Source organism: Nelusetta ayraudi, unplaced genomic scaffold (genome assembly GCF_046127955.1).
Source record: "Nelusetta ayraudi isolate G7.1 ecotype Tasmania unplaced genomic scaffold, CSIRO-AGI_Nayr_v1 ptg000011l, whole genome shotgun sequence".
In the NCBI taxonomy this organism is placed as follows: Eukaryota; Metazoa; Chordata; class Actinopteri; order Tetraodontiformes; family Monacanthidae; genus Nelusetta; species Nelusetta ayraudi.
In genome coordinates, this window is record NW_027466061.1 from 15,699,191 (window position 1) to 15,712,935 (window position 13,745).

At 43.4% G+C, this 13,745-nt stretch overlaps 2 protein-coding genes across 2 annotated transcripts; both read right to left on the reverse strand.

The window, feature by feature from the left end:
- Window positions 1-665: 665 nt before the first annotated feature.
- LOC142885187 (G-protein coupled receptor 55) lies at window positions 666-4,759 on the reverse strand. Its single transcript, XM_076021397.1, has 3 exons — window positions 4,611-4,759; window positions 3,495-4,239; window positions 666-1,435 (listed from the first exon to the last, which is right to left on the reverse strand). Exons 2-3 carry the CDS (start codon window positions 4,221-4,223, stop codon window positions 1,229-1,231), a joined length of 936 nt encoding a protein of 311 aa, XP_075877512.1. The 5' UTR covers window positions 4,224-4,239; window positions 4,611-4,759; the 3' UTR covers window positions 666-1,228.
- Window positions 4,760-8,480: 3,721 nt separating this feature from the next.
- snorc (secondary ossification center associated regulator of chondrocyte maturation) lies at window positions 8,481-13,575 on the reverse strand. Its single transcript, XM_076021413.1, has 3 exons — window positions 13,218-13,575; window positions 9,747-9,893; window positions 8,481-9,545 (listed from the first exon to the last, which is right to left on the reverse strand). The coding sequence occupies exons 1-3, from the start codon at window positions 13,537-13,539 to the stop codon at window positions 9,433-9,435; spliced, it is 582 nt and encodes a 193-aa protein (XP_075877528.1). The 5' UTR covers window positions 13,540-13,575; the 3' UTR covers window positions 8,481-9,432.
- Window positions 13,576-13,745: the final 170 nt, after the last annotated feature.

A 13,745-nucleotide genomic window follows, 5' to 3' on the forward strand; every position in this document is an offset into this window, starting at 1 on the left:
GAGCTGCCTCAGTGTCTGCGGTTGGCTGTTAAGGCTGAGCACGAAACTGCAGCCTCGTGTCGACTGGAGCGTGCGCTACAAGGAGGATTTCATTTTGAATGAGAGAGAAAATCACAATCTCACTTCACTCCTTCCGAAAAGGTTGAAGGGATAAAAACATTGTAATACACAAGTTTAGCATAAAAATAGCAAGACTTGGAATTGACAGAATAGGATTTTTTTTTTTAAAGGAATCTTTAATGTGAATTAAAATTACCTTAACAGAGTGCAAATTGAAACAAGTAATGCGAGCAGTCATTTAACATTTTAAACAAAAATCAAATCCGATCTGAGTTCAATATATTGATGTTTTCCGTGGATTTGAAGTTGCAAATTGTAACAATAAAAATAAAATAAACTGACTAATTATATATCTATTTACTCAAACAAACAAACAAACACGTCTTTCAAGCAAATTCTAATAATAATTACTCAAAATAATAAAATCATTAATACTTACAGAGCTACTATTGTTCAGTTCAGTTATTATTTTTTTTTAGTAATGTACAGTTTTAAATAGTCACCACAATTTAATTCAAGTTAGACATTGCATGTGAATCTGCTGTCTCACCTATTAAATGTCACCATAAATAAAAGCCTGTGATGGTGTTGTTGTTTTTTTTAAAAAGTAATTTATGATAAAAAAAAATATCTACAATTATTATTGTTATGTAAGACAAACATAATACATTCACATTTTACATTGTATCGCTTATAAGGTTTTTTGTTTGTTGATGAGGTTTAATGCTGCATAAAACAGCCCAAAATATCTCTCCCACTTCCTACAAACATTTCTCTGATTTGAGTTCAGGACTAACACCTCTATTTAGTTTCCTCATGATAAAACAAGTTACACCTTCTATTTCTATTGTCTCTCGGGTGGCACTTGAAAACTTCAATTTTTTCTTCATTTATTTAACATTTGAAAGTCACAAATCTTTGAGGTTTTGAAAGTGCCAACCGTCTTCCTTTCATTGGGCCAAAGCTGCCAGCAGTCTGCAGTTCTCGATATTTTAATTGTGCAATTCATTAAGATTCGCATCTGACCTGCTTCTTTGCCAGACCTCACTTTTCACAGTGGCCTCATTCTGAAACCAGCATCAACCCTCTGGGCATTTCCTGCATTCCACTCAAATCTTGAGCAGCCTTCCGAGTACAAAGTGTGTTCAAATTGTGTCTGTAAGATGGTTCAGACCTCTGAGGTGCTACAAGTGTTTTTTCTCTGGCTTATCCTGGACAGCCGGAAGGTTTTTTTGCTGCTCCTCACCTCGTGTGCGATGAAGTAGTAGCACACGGCATCCAGGCAGCAGGTAATGTTGGACAAACACATGGTGACCTGTATGAACAGGCTGATGCCAGCCTTCGAGCCGCAGTCCTCAATCACTCCTTGGTGCACCTGAAGGTGACGACAGAGAAACTACTCAGCGCAATCCTCAAAAAGAATTTCCATATTCATACACTGACTGACTGCATGGGTGAAGCATAGAAAAAATGTCTTTGTTGCAGCGTCTGACTGATTCTGCAGTAAAAGATTTTTTCTGGGTGAAACTGGATTCAGTTTGGAAAGAAAATATTTATATATAATTTATCCCCACAATTAAAATGTCAAGACTAAAAAAACTCATCATTCTATTGTGCTTTAGTAAATTGAAAAAAGAAAATCTATCTTTTTTTCAAAATAAAAATTGATGGGATATTTTTCAAAACTGTGTTTAAGTCTTTTATAATCAAAATATCTACTTGTGGATGTTAAAATACCAAACAAATCAAATGGAGTAAAAAGCAAGTAATTAAAAGCAATCATAAAATCTTCTCACAGATTAAAAAAGTTCAAATACTGTTCAATTGGTGTCGTGCGTAATGATGAGCCATACGTAGATACATAAAAAATATATTAGAAATAAATGAATGGTAAGAGCGTAATTTTAAATTGTTGCTGAAAGCATCGTTCAAGGGACTGAGTCGGCTGTGGCCCACCGTGGCCCCTCGACGCCCGCAAACCCCAATGACGTCTGCCGACACCTGCCAACCCCTACTGACGCCTGCTGACACCTACCAACCACTACCCACGCATTCCGTCAATGTCACTGCCATTGTCAGTATGAACCCCCTCAATCAGCTTTCTGCGGTGTGACTGTCAGAGTCACAGGCCCCGATGAGACAAACAAGTGATTTGTCTTTGCATTGCTGGAAAACAGTCACATGGATCTGGGTGGCTGCTTTTGTTTTTGTAGGTGGCGCTGTAGAGCCTATTGTGTTCATTCCTCATGTTTGTAAATGTTTCACCAGTCTGAACGTATGTGGCAAATTTAAAGATTTCAAAACATGTTTAGTGGGTAGAATACGTACTGAAAGAGGTCTTACAATTACACAAATTGTGCACTTCCTGTTTGTTTTCAGTGAAGGTTGTCATGTGTGAATTGTAGGCCTTGATCAGACAAACACATAAGTTTTTGTTTGATGGGACATTCCTATAGGCAATGGGAATCATTTATGTGTATATTGCAAGGAGGACCTGCAGCAGCTGTGCTATGTCTCCTCATTGGATAAATAGCGGAGGCTTGCAGTTAGCTTCATTTTAAAACCTCACAAGCAAATGCTTGTACCAGGTTTCTAATGGTTCAGCATGAGACAAAGTGATTGAATGCAAAATCGCAACATGTCCGAAAAATGAAAAGTGGGATAATAAAAAAGAGAAAATACCTCAGTCAGCCCGAAACTTACTGAAATGACTGTATGACACTATGTTAGCGTAGCATAATTTCTCTGTGTGTTCGGGGCAGAAACAATGCTGTAAACAAGCCAGTTTCTTGGTGAAATCGAAAAACAAATGTACCCTCTGAAAGCTGAACTTACAAGCTTATCAAATATATCAGGGTTGAGTCTCACACACACGTACGTTGGCTGTGTAGTCTAAGGACAGTAGTACATCGCATGCGGTGGATCAATAGCAGAGGGTTGTGGTCACTGGTCAGTTTCGTTTTGAAACCTGGAAAACGCTTCTAATAATAATAATAATAATAATAATAATAATAATAATAATAATAACAATTATAATAATGGTAAAAAGGAAGAGAGTCGAGCAGTGTGCGGGAGCTTTTTCCAATTTTATCTTTGACTGTTAAAATATATTATTATTATTATTATTATTATTATTATTATTATTATTATTATTATAAAATAAAATCGTCCTGGATATGTGTTTAAGGAGATTTGCTCTCCACTTGGGACCTTACTTATGAAACAGTCGGACCAAGTGAGAAACGCAGACAGTGTGATTGAGCAGCATGACGAGACAACGGAATCCCACTCGCAAACAATGTACAATAAAAAAGACGCTCTGACCAAAAAGTGTGAATTGAACCTCTTGAATTTAAAAAAAAACTGAGTGCAGCCAAACAAAACATTTATCTTTAAAACTGAATTTATGGCAATAACTTGGCAGTGGGTCTCACCAGGAACTGCAGGAAGATGCCCAGGTGACTCGGGGTGAAGGGCACCAAGAAAGCACTCAGGCTGCTGTAGATGATGCTCACGCAGGCTCGGCTCCGCGGGCTGTGCTGGCCGGACTTCTTCAGCGCCCAGATGGTCTGGACTGAGCAGAAGATGACCACCAGCGCCGGTCCGAGGAAGCCAAACACCTGCAGGCAGATGATCACTGGACGACTCCAACCATTCTGCGAGAAGCGGTGGAAGCAGTGGAAGTCCTCCATTCCCCCCTCCCTGAACTGGTAGATGACCGGGAAGATGACGGACAGCACTAGCGCCCACACGGCTGCGCAGACCCCCAGGGCCATGGCAGGCGAACGCAGCTGCTTGGCTCTGAAAGGGTGACAGATGGCCACCCAGCGGTCCGTGGCTATGCACATGATGGTGTAGATGCTGCCGTATATCCCCACAAAGTACAAGCTTTCCAAGACCGAGCAGAGCGGCTGGAGGGAGGCGGGCCACCGGTTGTTGGTGGCGTGCATCTTGAAGGGCAGCGGCAGGAGGAGGAGCACGTCCATCAGGGCCAAGCTGCTCATGTAGATGGTCGACTCGGTCCATTTGCGGAGGAAGACGCAGAACACGAACAGCGCCATGGCGTTGAGGATCATGCCCAACACGAAGATGGGGATGTAGATAACCAGCTCGAAGTACTTCATCAGATGGTCTACGTTCTCAAAGGAGCAGTTAGCTGACATGATTCCACTGCCGATGCTGCAGGGGACGGCACATTGATTGGGTTTGAAACACACAGTGTCGGTGGTGAATTCAAAGGGAAGTTTGAATTCCCTCAGCTCACAGAAAAACATCTGCGTGGTGGCGACCTCCATCTAGACCTTGTAGAGTGTTTTGGCTCTACATACAAACGGAAGCTACCAAAATCCTCACAATGACTCCATTTATTTAGAGCAGTCAGTTAAATCAGAAAGATTAGCAGCGGCTAAAAAAAATGAGTGCGTCGATGTTTAGCCCCCTCCGCTAAAAATATGTTTCCCTTGAAAATCTTTTCAAAATCACTGCCAGGCTGAGAACATTTGCATTACAAAGTCAACTGTCGGCGAAAAAAAGAAGTCTTGTGTTCTTACCTTCTGGATGCCAGCGTGAATGTTGAGTGTCTGACACTGCTAGACAAGTGCCAGACACACTTCTGCTTTCTCTTGATTTATTGTTTCATCGCCACTTCCTGAGTCATGCCACACACAGCTTGTGTGGTTGAAAAGTACAAGCCGGCCTCTTAAAGCAAAGGGGAAAGTGCTCGACATTTGAACAACAGCATATAGGTTGTGCGTTCTTCTCTACAATACAAAAGTGCAGCAATAGAACAGTTACAATTAAATTAAAACCAACCACATTACCACAACATTAAGCACTGCCTAAGGGCAGTGCTTAATCAACACAGGATCACAAATGTCTAAAAAAGAAAAAACAAAAAGATCTCAATATACGTAAATATAGAAAAATAGTTATTGAAATGATTATCCATCAGTTTCTGGCAACAGGCCGAGCTAGCAGATGGGATACGAGACGTCACATTTCAGCTGCATGACTAACAAGCCAAACATACACAACAAAACAAATATGAGGAAATCATTCAAAATTGAGGAAACAGACGCACTAATAGACATTTCTGTTGATGACAGTAGTGTCATGTTCCCCCAGAAGTGGAATTTCCATTATTGCATGAAATTAAGTCACACAGGTTGCCGTGTTCACTGCATCTTGTGAACGTGGCACATTCCTTCACTTTGTGTTTTGATGGGGAAATGCTTTTTTTTTTATTATTTATTTATTTATTTGTTTTACAACCTGATTCAGTGGTTCTATGTTCTTCATTTTAGCACAAATGTTCATGTGACTCTCTTGTGGTGAGCGCTTTCTGCCCTTTTCTTTGTAACAAAGTCACGCGTTTCAGTTTGAATCTCTGAAGTTTTGCCCTCCGCCCTCCTGAGAGAAACATGAGCGGCGAAACCTTCAAAGCCTTCACCTCACAGACGCATGAGAGGCTACAGCAGAAGATTTGGACTGAGATTTCGGCTCAGCGTTTCCTGCTTTCGGGTGCTAAGATGACTGTGTGCACAAAGTGTGAGAACGTTTCTGCCACTCAGTTCGGGAGACCTTGTGGAGCTCAGACACGATTTAGAACGTTCATGAACCAGTAAAGATTTAGAGCTCTGCTAGGTATTTTTCTTCCGCGAGGCTTCTCCGCCACCTGCTGTGACTGAAGCAGACCCAGTGTTTTCCTATGCGGCCGTACTTCAACATAAAATCGAGACATGGTCGAAGTCCCTGCGTGATGGGAGTGAGACGTCTTTCTTTTTGAAAACACACTGCATTTGAGTTTGCAAGTTTCCTTCTTGAGCATGACACACATTTAACACATAGTAACTGGTGGTGGAGTTTGAGAGAGATGCACAAAACTGCGTATTGAACTAAATTTTTGATTCAGTCAAGAAGAAGAAGAAGAAGAAGAAGAAGAAGAAGAAGAAGAAGAAGAAGAAGAAGAACTTTATTGATCACAGTGGGAAATTTGCATAATTACAGCAGCAAAACTGCATAGTGCAGGGGTGTACTTGTGCCGACTTGCTCAGTCCCAGTTCTCATTTTAGTTTGCAGGCCACATAGAGGAAAATCTATTCCCAAGTGGGCCGGACCGGTAAAATCATGGCATGGTAATAATATTGTAAAAATAACAACAACTTCCAATTGTTTTCTTTGTTTGACTTTGTTCGTGTTCTTTGAGCACTCTGCGTCAGTGTTGCCAACTCCTCAGTAAGGAAAGTCGCTTTTGGCTGTCCTGAAAGTCGCTAGAGGTCGAATTTGCATAACTGACAATTTGCATTTGATCGCAATGGATGCTGTTGGAGGAATTATGTTTTAGGTATTTTTTTTTTATATTATATAAATATATTTTTAATTATATTAAATATATTTACCACAATCTACCCCATATTATGATAATAAACATTGTATTGTTTAATATGATTGACATTTTCTGGAATTGTGTCTAAAAGAGGTTCAGTTGTGTTTCAATGCGCAGTGTCGTTGGCTTGTTAATTAGTGAAGAGGTTTGGCTGGTCAGAGCCTCACTGCTGCTTTGATGAGTGTCACATGTCTTTAGCTTTTAGTTTTAACCACGTAATTTAAGAGGATTGTTGATGGACTCTAAATTCTTAGAATTAAGGGTTAGTAAGTGACTGAGGCTGTGTGAGTCAAATGCAGTGATTTATTTTAATGTAACAATGAATAAACCTTTACATTTACATCCCGCTCTGTAAGAAAGGGCGGGTTCAGCGACTCATTTGCTGCCTGGGCGCAGGGTGCTGAGGGTCTCTTCTGAGGGTCTCCTCCCTGTTCCCCTCCTGACCCGCTGCTCGCTGACAGAAGTCGCCATGGGGAGTTGGAGAGTCGCCAGATTTAGCGAGAAAGGCGCGACACTGCTCTGTAACAACTTTGTCTGTTTCGACAGAGATATTCGGGGGCAATGAGGGTAGCCAATAGGAGACATGCTGAGGCAATGAGGGTACCCAATAGGAGACATGAGTGGCTGTACTTGTGCCGATTTACTCAGTCCCAACGTTAAGTTTGTTTGCGAAGCAGAAACGATATTGCGACATCAGGTGGACACATTTAGAACAGCAGTTTCTTTCATTGAAAAATTGTAGTTTTTAATACAAAATCATCTCGCGGGCCGGAAAACCCCAGTTCGTGGGCCTGATCCGGCCCGTGGGCCGTATGTTTGACACCCCTGGCACAGTGCAAAAGATTGAGAATTATATGAATTAAAGAAATAAAAATAAAAATAAAATATTATAAACGGAAAATAAAACAAGACATGTACATCTTATGGACAGTTGAATGTACAGCTATGTACATGACAATAAATAAGACTTTATTGCACCTTTGAGAGAAAATGTAAAGCTGTTAAGAAGATGCATTCAATTGAGTGCAGTTATACAGCCTGATGGCTGAAGCCATGGCGTGCTGGGTAGTGGAGTCACTGGCAGGGTAGACAGGAAGAGAGTCAGCTCTGTCCTGGACTGTCCACTGGCAGCTCTGTCCTGGAGGTGGCGGACAGAAGGATGTTGGCCAGGCTGACATCCATCATGGACAACACCTCCCACCCCCTGCACTACACTGTGGAGACCCAGAGCAGCTGCTTCAGTTACAGACCACTGCACCCCAGTGCAAGGAGTGCCACCAACGCACGTCCTTCCACCTGCAGCCAATAGGCTGCACAACTGCACCCTGCACATGCTCTTCACTGTGCAATAAGACATTTCTTACATTTTTCTTTTCTTTGGTAAATATATAGTAAATGACTTGTATGTTGATATAAATGTCAATTTTGTCTTTTTTTTTATACTTTAATGATGCTGCTGTAATTAGGCCACTTTCACCAGTGTGAGATAAATAAAGTATTTTTCTTCTAACTTTAGACCTGACTTTGAAAGGCAATTTGAGATTATGTTGCTGATGGATGATATGTGGCTTACCACACACATGCAACGCCACGTGTGTAACTCAAACCTCATGTGACTTGACAGCCTTTGTCTTTAAAATAAGTTTAAGGCTCAGTTTCAATCTAACGACTAACTACTAATTAACTAACTACTAATTAACTAACATGCATTCATCCCTCCATTAATAATAGCAATGGCTTTACACATCCTTCTATCACCAATTCTCCTGCATTTGGGGTTGCCTGGCTGTTGGCATCTATCCCAGCTGTTTTAGGGTGAGGGCAGAATTAAAGCCCTAATCAAGTACATCACCAAAACCGTTCGCACTTCTGTTCTCCACACAGGAGAACCCTGGATTGACCCTGGACCTTCTTGCTGTGAGAGCAGTTGTAGCCACTGCATGACTGTGTCGCCCCGACTGACAGAAATTCTTTGCTGGCAAAACTTTGGTGAATCGTGTGTGTGAAAAGAAAAAGGAAAAAAAAAACCCACACCTTGGTCATGTCGTCTGTATTTATTTAGTCAAACACAGGAAACTGGCTGTGATGTCACAGTGATAAAATTCAGTGGGGATTACTGACAACCTGGAGACAGTTGGAGAGAAATTGTGAAAAGGAAAAAGCAACAACAAACAATTTGTCACCTCACTGCAGACATTCATCCAACTCTGAGTTAATATTTGCTCAGCGCGTATGACCAACAATCCCGGCCAAACTCTGAGGAACATTTTCTTCTCACTTTGACTCTTCAAATGTTTATGAAACGTTTCAACACGCACTCTGAAGGGGAAAATACTGTGTATTTTGTCTACAAAAATAAAACCTAACACACAAAAACATTTGCTTCAAATATCTTCCAAAATAGGGTGAAGAGTGCGCGTGGGCACAAACACACACAGTGTATATAACATTATTTAACAAAATCAAACAGGGTACATGCAGGACGGTTTTTAAAAGGATAGTTCACAAAGAAATGTCACGAGTTTCCACTATTGTTTGCTCACCGCCACGCTGATGGAGGCTCTGATGACATTCTCTAATCCACACAGCCATTCATGAAGGGAAACAATTCAACCCAGTAGATGCATATTGTGGCCAAGTTAAAAAGGGAAATAAAGACAAGAAGAAAATGGTCTCTGTGGTGTCAGCTTGGGTCATCTATATGTGTCTGGGAGACCCTTCAGTCAGTAGCAAGCGGGTGAGCATTCAATACTGAGTGAACTATGCCTTAAAAGTGAGCAAGGGAAAAAAATCTTCAAATGACACAGGCAGAATAAGCGGAAACAAACAACACAGACTTTGTGGGGTTCACACTGGAAGAGCCAGCCAGTTTCTAACAGTAAACCTTCAGTGAGGTCAAACAGCAACGTGGACACACGTACACCCTCGAGGCTTAAAAACACACGCACTCACTCACATACACACTCAAAGGATGGCATGCGTGGACTCTAGGAGGCGGTGAACTTCCTGAGGGTGATGACGATGAGGGCCAGGAGGACGGAGGCTCCCAGGAACACGGCTATCACGATGGCTGTGATGGCCCCCGGCCCCAGCAGCCCCACTGACCCCACAGGGAGAGACACAGCGTTAGCACGCTCACTGCTGAGCCAGCATCATCATCATCATCATCGTCATCATCTTCATCATTGTTATCGTCACCGTCAACTTCATCATCATCATCTTTGTCAACATCATCTTCAACGTTGTCAACATCATCATCATCATCGCCACCATGGCGCGACCTTGTGAAAAGTTCTTTTACCTCCTTCCTCCTCTATGCCCTGGGAGTAGGTGGCGTCGTCGTAGTCGAAGGTGAACGGCTGCTCCGTCACCTGCTGAAAGGGGGACTTGGTGGTGGCGTCGCCGGGCGGCTCCCCAGACATGGTGTCCTGGTGGTCGGGGACGGTGTCTGCAGGCAGGAGTGAGAGGCATGAGCCGCTGCTTACAAGGACTGGCAGCCGTTGCTTTGTTTTCTCGTCCCCTTTTTTCTTAAAAGCCGTTTTCACAGGCCGTGTTTGACTTGACTCCGAGGCCTCTGTGTTGTAGAGCAGCGCCCACAGACTCCTCTGGAAAGATTTGAACAGCGACCCTCTATGTCAGCAGCTCAACGGCTGCGGCCCGGTCATAAGGATGTCTTTGTGGAGAATGGACATTTTATCCATTTGGACTGAAAGTGGACTCTTTACATTTCCCCCTGCCTCCAGTTTTCCCAATGGAGGTTAATTTTCCAAAATTAGGATACATTTTTTTTGTAGAAATGTACAAGGAGGATGAGTCTTGCCTCGTGCCAGTCAGTCTCCTGTCCCTCCGCTTTCCATCCCAAATTGTCCCCTGACATTCCTCCCGTCTGAGCACGAGACAGCCCTGAGACTTTTCACACCTCTACAGGAGGCGGAACAAAGCGTCTCTATCAGGCACATTTCTCCTCGCTGACACATCCTTCAGGGTCTGCGGAGACCCTTGTAAAGTTCTCAGCCGTTGTCTTTGAATTCCTTCCATCAATTAAAAAACAAACACACAAAAAAACAACAACGCAGTCCAACTAAAACCGTTCATAAATGAGCCCACCCACTCAATGATGCACTTCTTCCGTCCTCAACGCAGCACATTCCAGCCGACCGTAAATCAAACATATATACACTCGGCCCATTTAACGCTGCATATTTACTTTAGGCCGGCTGACGCCCTTAATGAACTCCTCTGCCTTGCCTTTCATCATCTGCCCTCCGCTGTCTCCTCTGTGTCTGCACCAAACAGACTCATCAGTCTGCCTCTGCACGAAAAAACCCCCCACCTCATCTTGCGGTCCCATATCTTTGAAATCAGCAACTTTCTCTGCTGATCTGTGATACGGGTGTTTTGATGCCGCCATGTTGACTTTCGGGGGTCGCGTTGCAGCTTCCTGTCGCGCCGCAAGCTGGACGGTCGGAGGCCCCGGCCCGAGGCCAGCACAGCCATCAATGAGGCCTTCAGCCCGCTGCACAAAAGGCAGCTTGTGCGGTCGCAGAGGGCAGTGAGCTGCAACCAGTAACAACCGGTCAGGCCCAAAGCCGCCACTGGCGAGGCCCTCGATGTAAAACAAACTTGTTTATTAAATAGTCCCCGTGTTTCTGTGTGTGTGTGTGTGTGTGTGTGTGTGTGTGTGTGTGTGTGTGTGTGTGTGTGTGTGTGTGTGTGTATACAGTCTCACATTCTGGACAGCCTGATTTAATGGGAAGACAAAAATAATAACACGATGTTTTCTGTTGGGTTTGTTTCCATTCAGGAGGAGTTTGTGCTTCAGTTGGAGGTTTCTGCTTGAAGGGTCTTCTGCATGACTGAACCATATGGGGTAGATACACTGGAAGTCTTCTTAAAGGACAGCTGTGGCTGCTGACTATCCTCCCTTTGATTTATTCTTTCTAACAAACATCAAGACCATCTGCCATGTTCAAACTCATTACTTTCTTAGTTGGAGTGACATAAAATGCCCTATTCTGAACCAGCCACTTCCTTCCACGTACTCTAGTCACCTTAACCGTCTTAAAGTGATGATACAGCAAATATTTACTACACCTACCCAGCAATGATGGAAGACTTCCAGTTGACACCAACTTGCTTTGACGGTTTAGTAACATTTTCATTCCACAGAGTAATTATATTATCTCCAACTGACTCCATACACAAGATTTTGAAGGTCAAAACCAAAAAAACCTCAAACAAAATGCCTCAAAAATGTTTTGCAACCCCTGGCGCAGAACAAGATCTACTGAGAATACATCATGAATGCCTTGGACTAACAAACTACAGAATTATGACTTTGTCATCTGAAAACCAAACTCACACCGAAGCAAATCACTTTTCCACATTGTGCCTTTTCTAAATCAATCAAACCAACAAAAACAAAAAACAAAAAAACAAAAAAACAAAAAAACAACAACTCCTGGTTCAGTTCATGTGTCTTTGAAAATTTTGGGGCTGCAGGAAGGCCTAAAAATCACATTATTAGGCGCACTGAGGATGCCAACACGCACACAGAAGGCCATTTGTTGGCATTTTGGCCTCTTGGTTCAGGTTTTCACACAAGCCAGAGAGAGGACAGAGCATGCAAGCAGGTGTGTGTGAAAAAGCAACCTGGCCAACAACTGAAAGCGCAACAACACAGCCCGAAAACAACTTTGGTTGTGTCCCCTGTGCAACCTCTTAACCTCAAACTCCACCGACATACTTGACAAACAACCAATGTTACAACTTGAAAATTCAGACCCAGCCTGGATCAGATCGCTGCAACTGCTTCATTTATTTTAAAGTTTAAATCCGTCAATTACGAAAAAGAAAATGGCAATTTTGAGGAAAATGAAAGAAAGAGTGAATGAGTCACAGTCACACTGTGTTGCTTAAGCCTCTCGGTTCGCGCCTAGCCTCGCCAGCGGCGCTGAGTCAACTGTTGGGGCCGCAAGTCACGCCGGATCAGTCACTGGGTTGGTCGGTTTTGTGGTCAGGATGGGTGGCACTACTCAAAAACATTGGATCGCCCACATGCATAACAAAAACAGATAGGAGGTGAGTCAGAGTGCAAGGCAGGTGTCAGTACAGTACAACACAGTCCTCAGTACAGTAAACCTGGCATGCAAAACTAAAATATTCTGCATAGCTCATCATTTTTTTTTTTTTCAAAGCTAGCTCCCCATCCACCTCAACATCCAACTGCATCTCGACAGCTACTGTTTTTTAAACATAAAATGAAAGGTGAAAATATTTGTGTTTTCTCACACACTGCTCCCCTGCAAGACCTGTACTGTGCCCTCTGGGGCAGAAATCCTTTCAACTGCGCACAGAGGTTTGTGGGGAAACTGCTTTGCAAAGAAAAAGAGCAAAGAACAGACAGAAGCAATAGATAGTTCGCACTTTGTTTCAATTCCTCAGTATTGTCTTGTCACCAGTTATGACAGTCTCCCTGAGAGTTCCTGTGCCACAGTGATTCAATCACTCTCTGATCGGCACGGGCACATCTGTGCATGTGCATCTTTAGGTGTAACGTGGCATCAAAACACACGCCTTTCATTTCAGACATGCACCAAATGGAACATCTGCCACTGTCAACCACTAGAAACAGCAATTCATTAACACCTAATTTCCCTTTTCAACAGAAACGGGAAGCACCACAAAACCTTCAGGGCAGATAAAAGGCAAACCAATGCTTCAGCAGTGTCCGAGCATCTGGGCTGCAGGGCACAGAAGCAGCAGCGTTTACCTGCGTGTACGAAGGCTACCAGGAGGCCTACGAGCACCAGGAGGACGAGCCTGCAGACGCTGTGAGCCATGGCGGTGGTCGTCTTCTCCTCCGACAGCGGACTTGAGGTGAGCGGAGGACCCCGGGGAGAGGAGCGGGACCAGAGTGCGGAGGAGCGGCAGGAGGTAGGACGGCGTAAGGCGAAAAGTGTGTGTGTCTGGGACAAGGTGTGCTCGGGACCGTCTGGACACTGTGGACTTTGTGAGCACATCATCACGGGGCCACACCCACTCCCATTCCCTGCCTCTGTGGCCACATAGTTTTTGGTGTGAGGGGTAAACATTCAGCTGACCCCTGAGCACTCTCTAGCTAACCCCCCCCCCCTCTTCCCCCACACTTTGCAAACAAGTTTAAGTGCTAAAATGTTTTTATATTCTATATTTTTCTCTCGGTGAAAAATATTAATTACCATGTTGAAGGCCTGGTCTTATCCAAAAGATCCCATAATATTCACTTCACCAGTGTTTCAATGTGCCTTTTGCTTGTCAG

Excerpts from the sequence above, each read along its gene's own strand:
- LOC142885187 (XM_076021397.1), bottom strand. The coding sequence starts at position 4,223 with ATGTCAGCTAACTGCTCCTTTGAGAACGTAGACCATCTGATGAAGTAC. Across the intron at positions 1,436-3,494 it reads GCATCTTCCTGCAGTTCCTG|GTGCACCAAGGAGTGATTGA; the intron begins GTGAGACCCACT and ends CGTCACCTTCAG.
- snorc (XM_076021413.1), bottom strand. The coding sequence starts at position 13,539 with ATGTTTACCCCTCACACCAAAAACTATGTGGCCACAGAGGCAGGGAAT. Across the intron at positions 9,894-13,217 it reads GGTAGCCTTCGTACACGCAG|ACACCGTCCCCGACCACCAG; the intron begins GTAAACGCTGCT and ends TCCTGCCTGCAG. Across the intron at positions 9,546-9,746 it reads GGGCATAGAGGAGGAAGGAG|TGGGGCTGCTGGGGCCGGGG; the intron begins GTAAAAGAACTT and ends CTGTGGGGTCAG.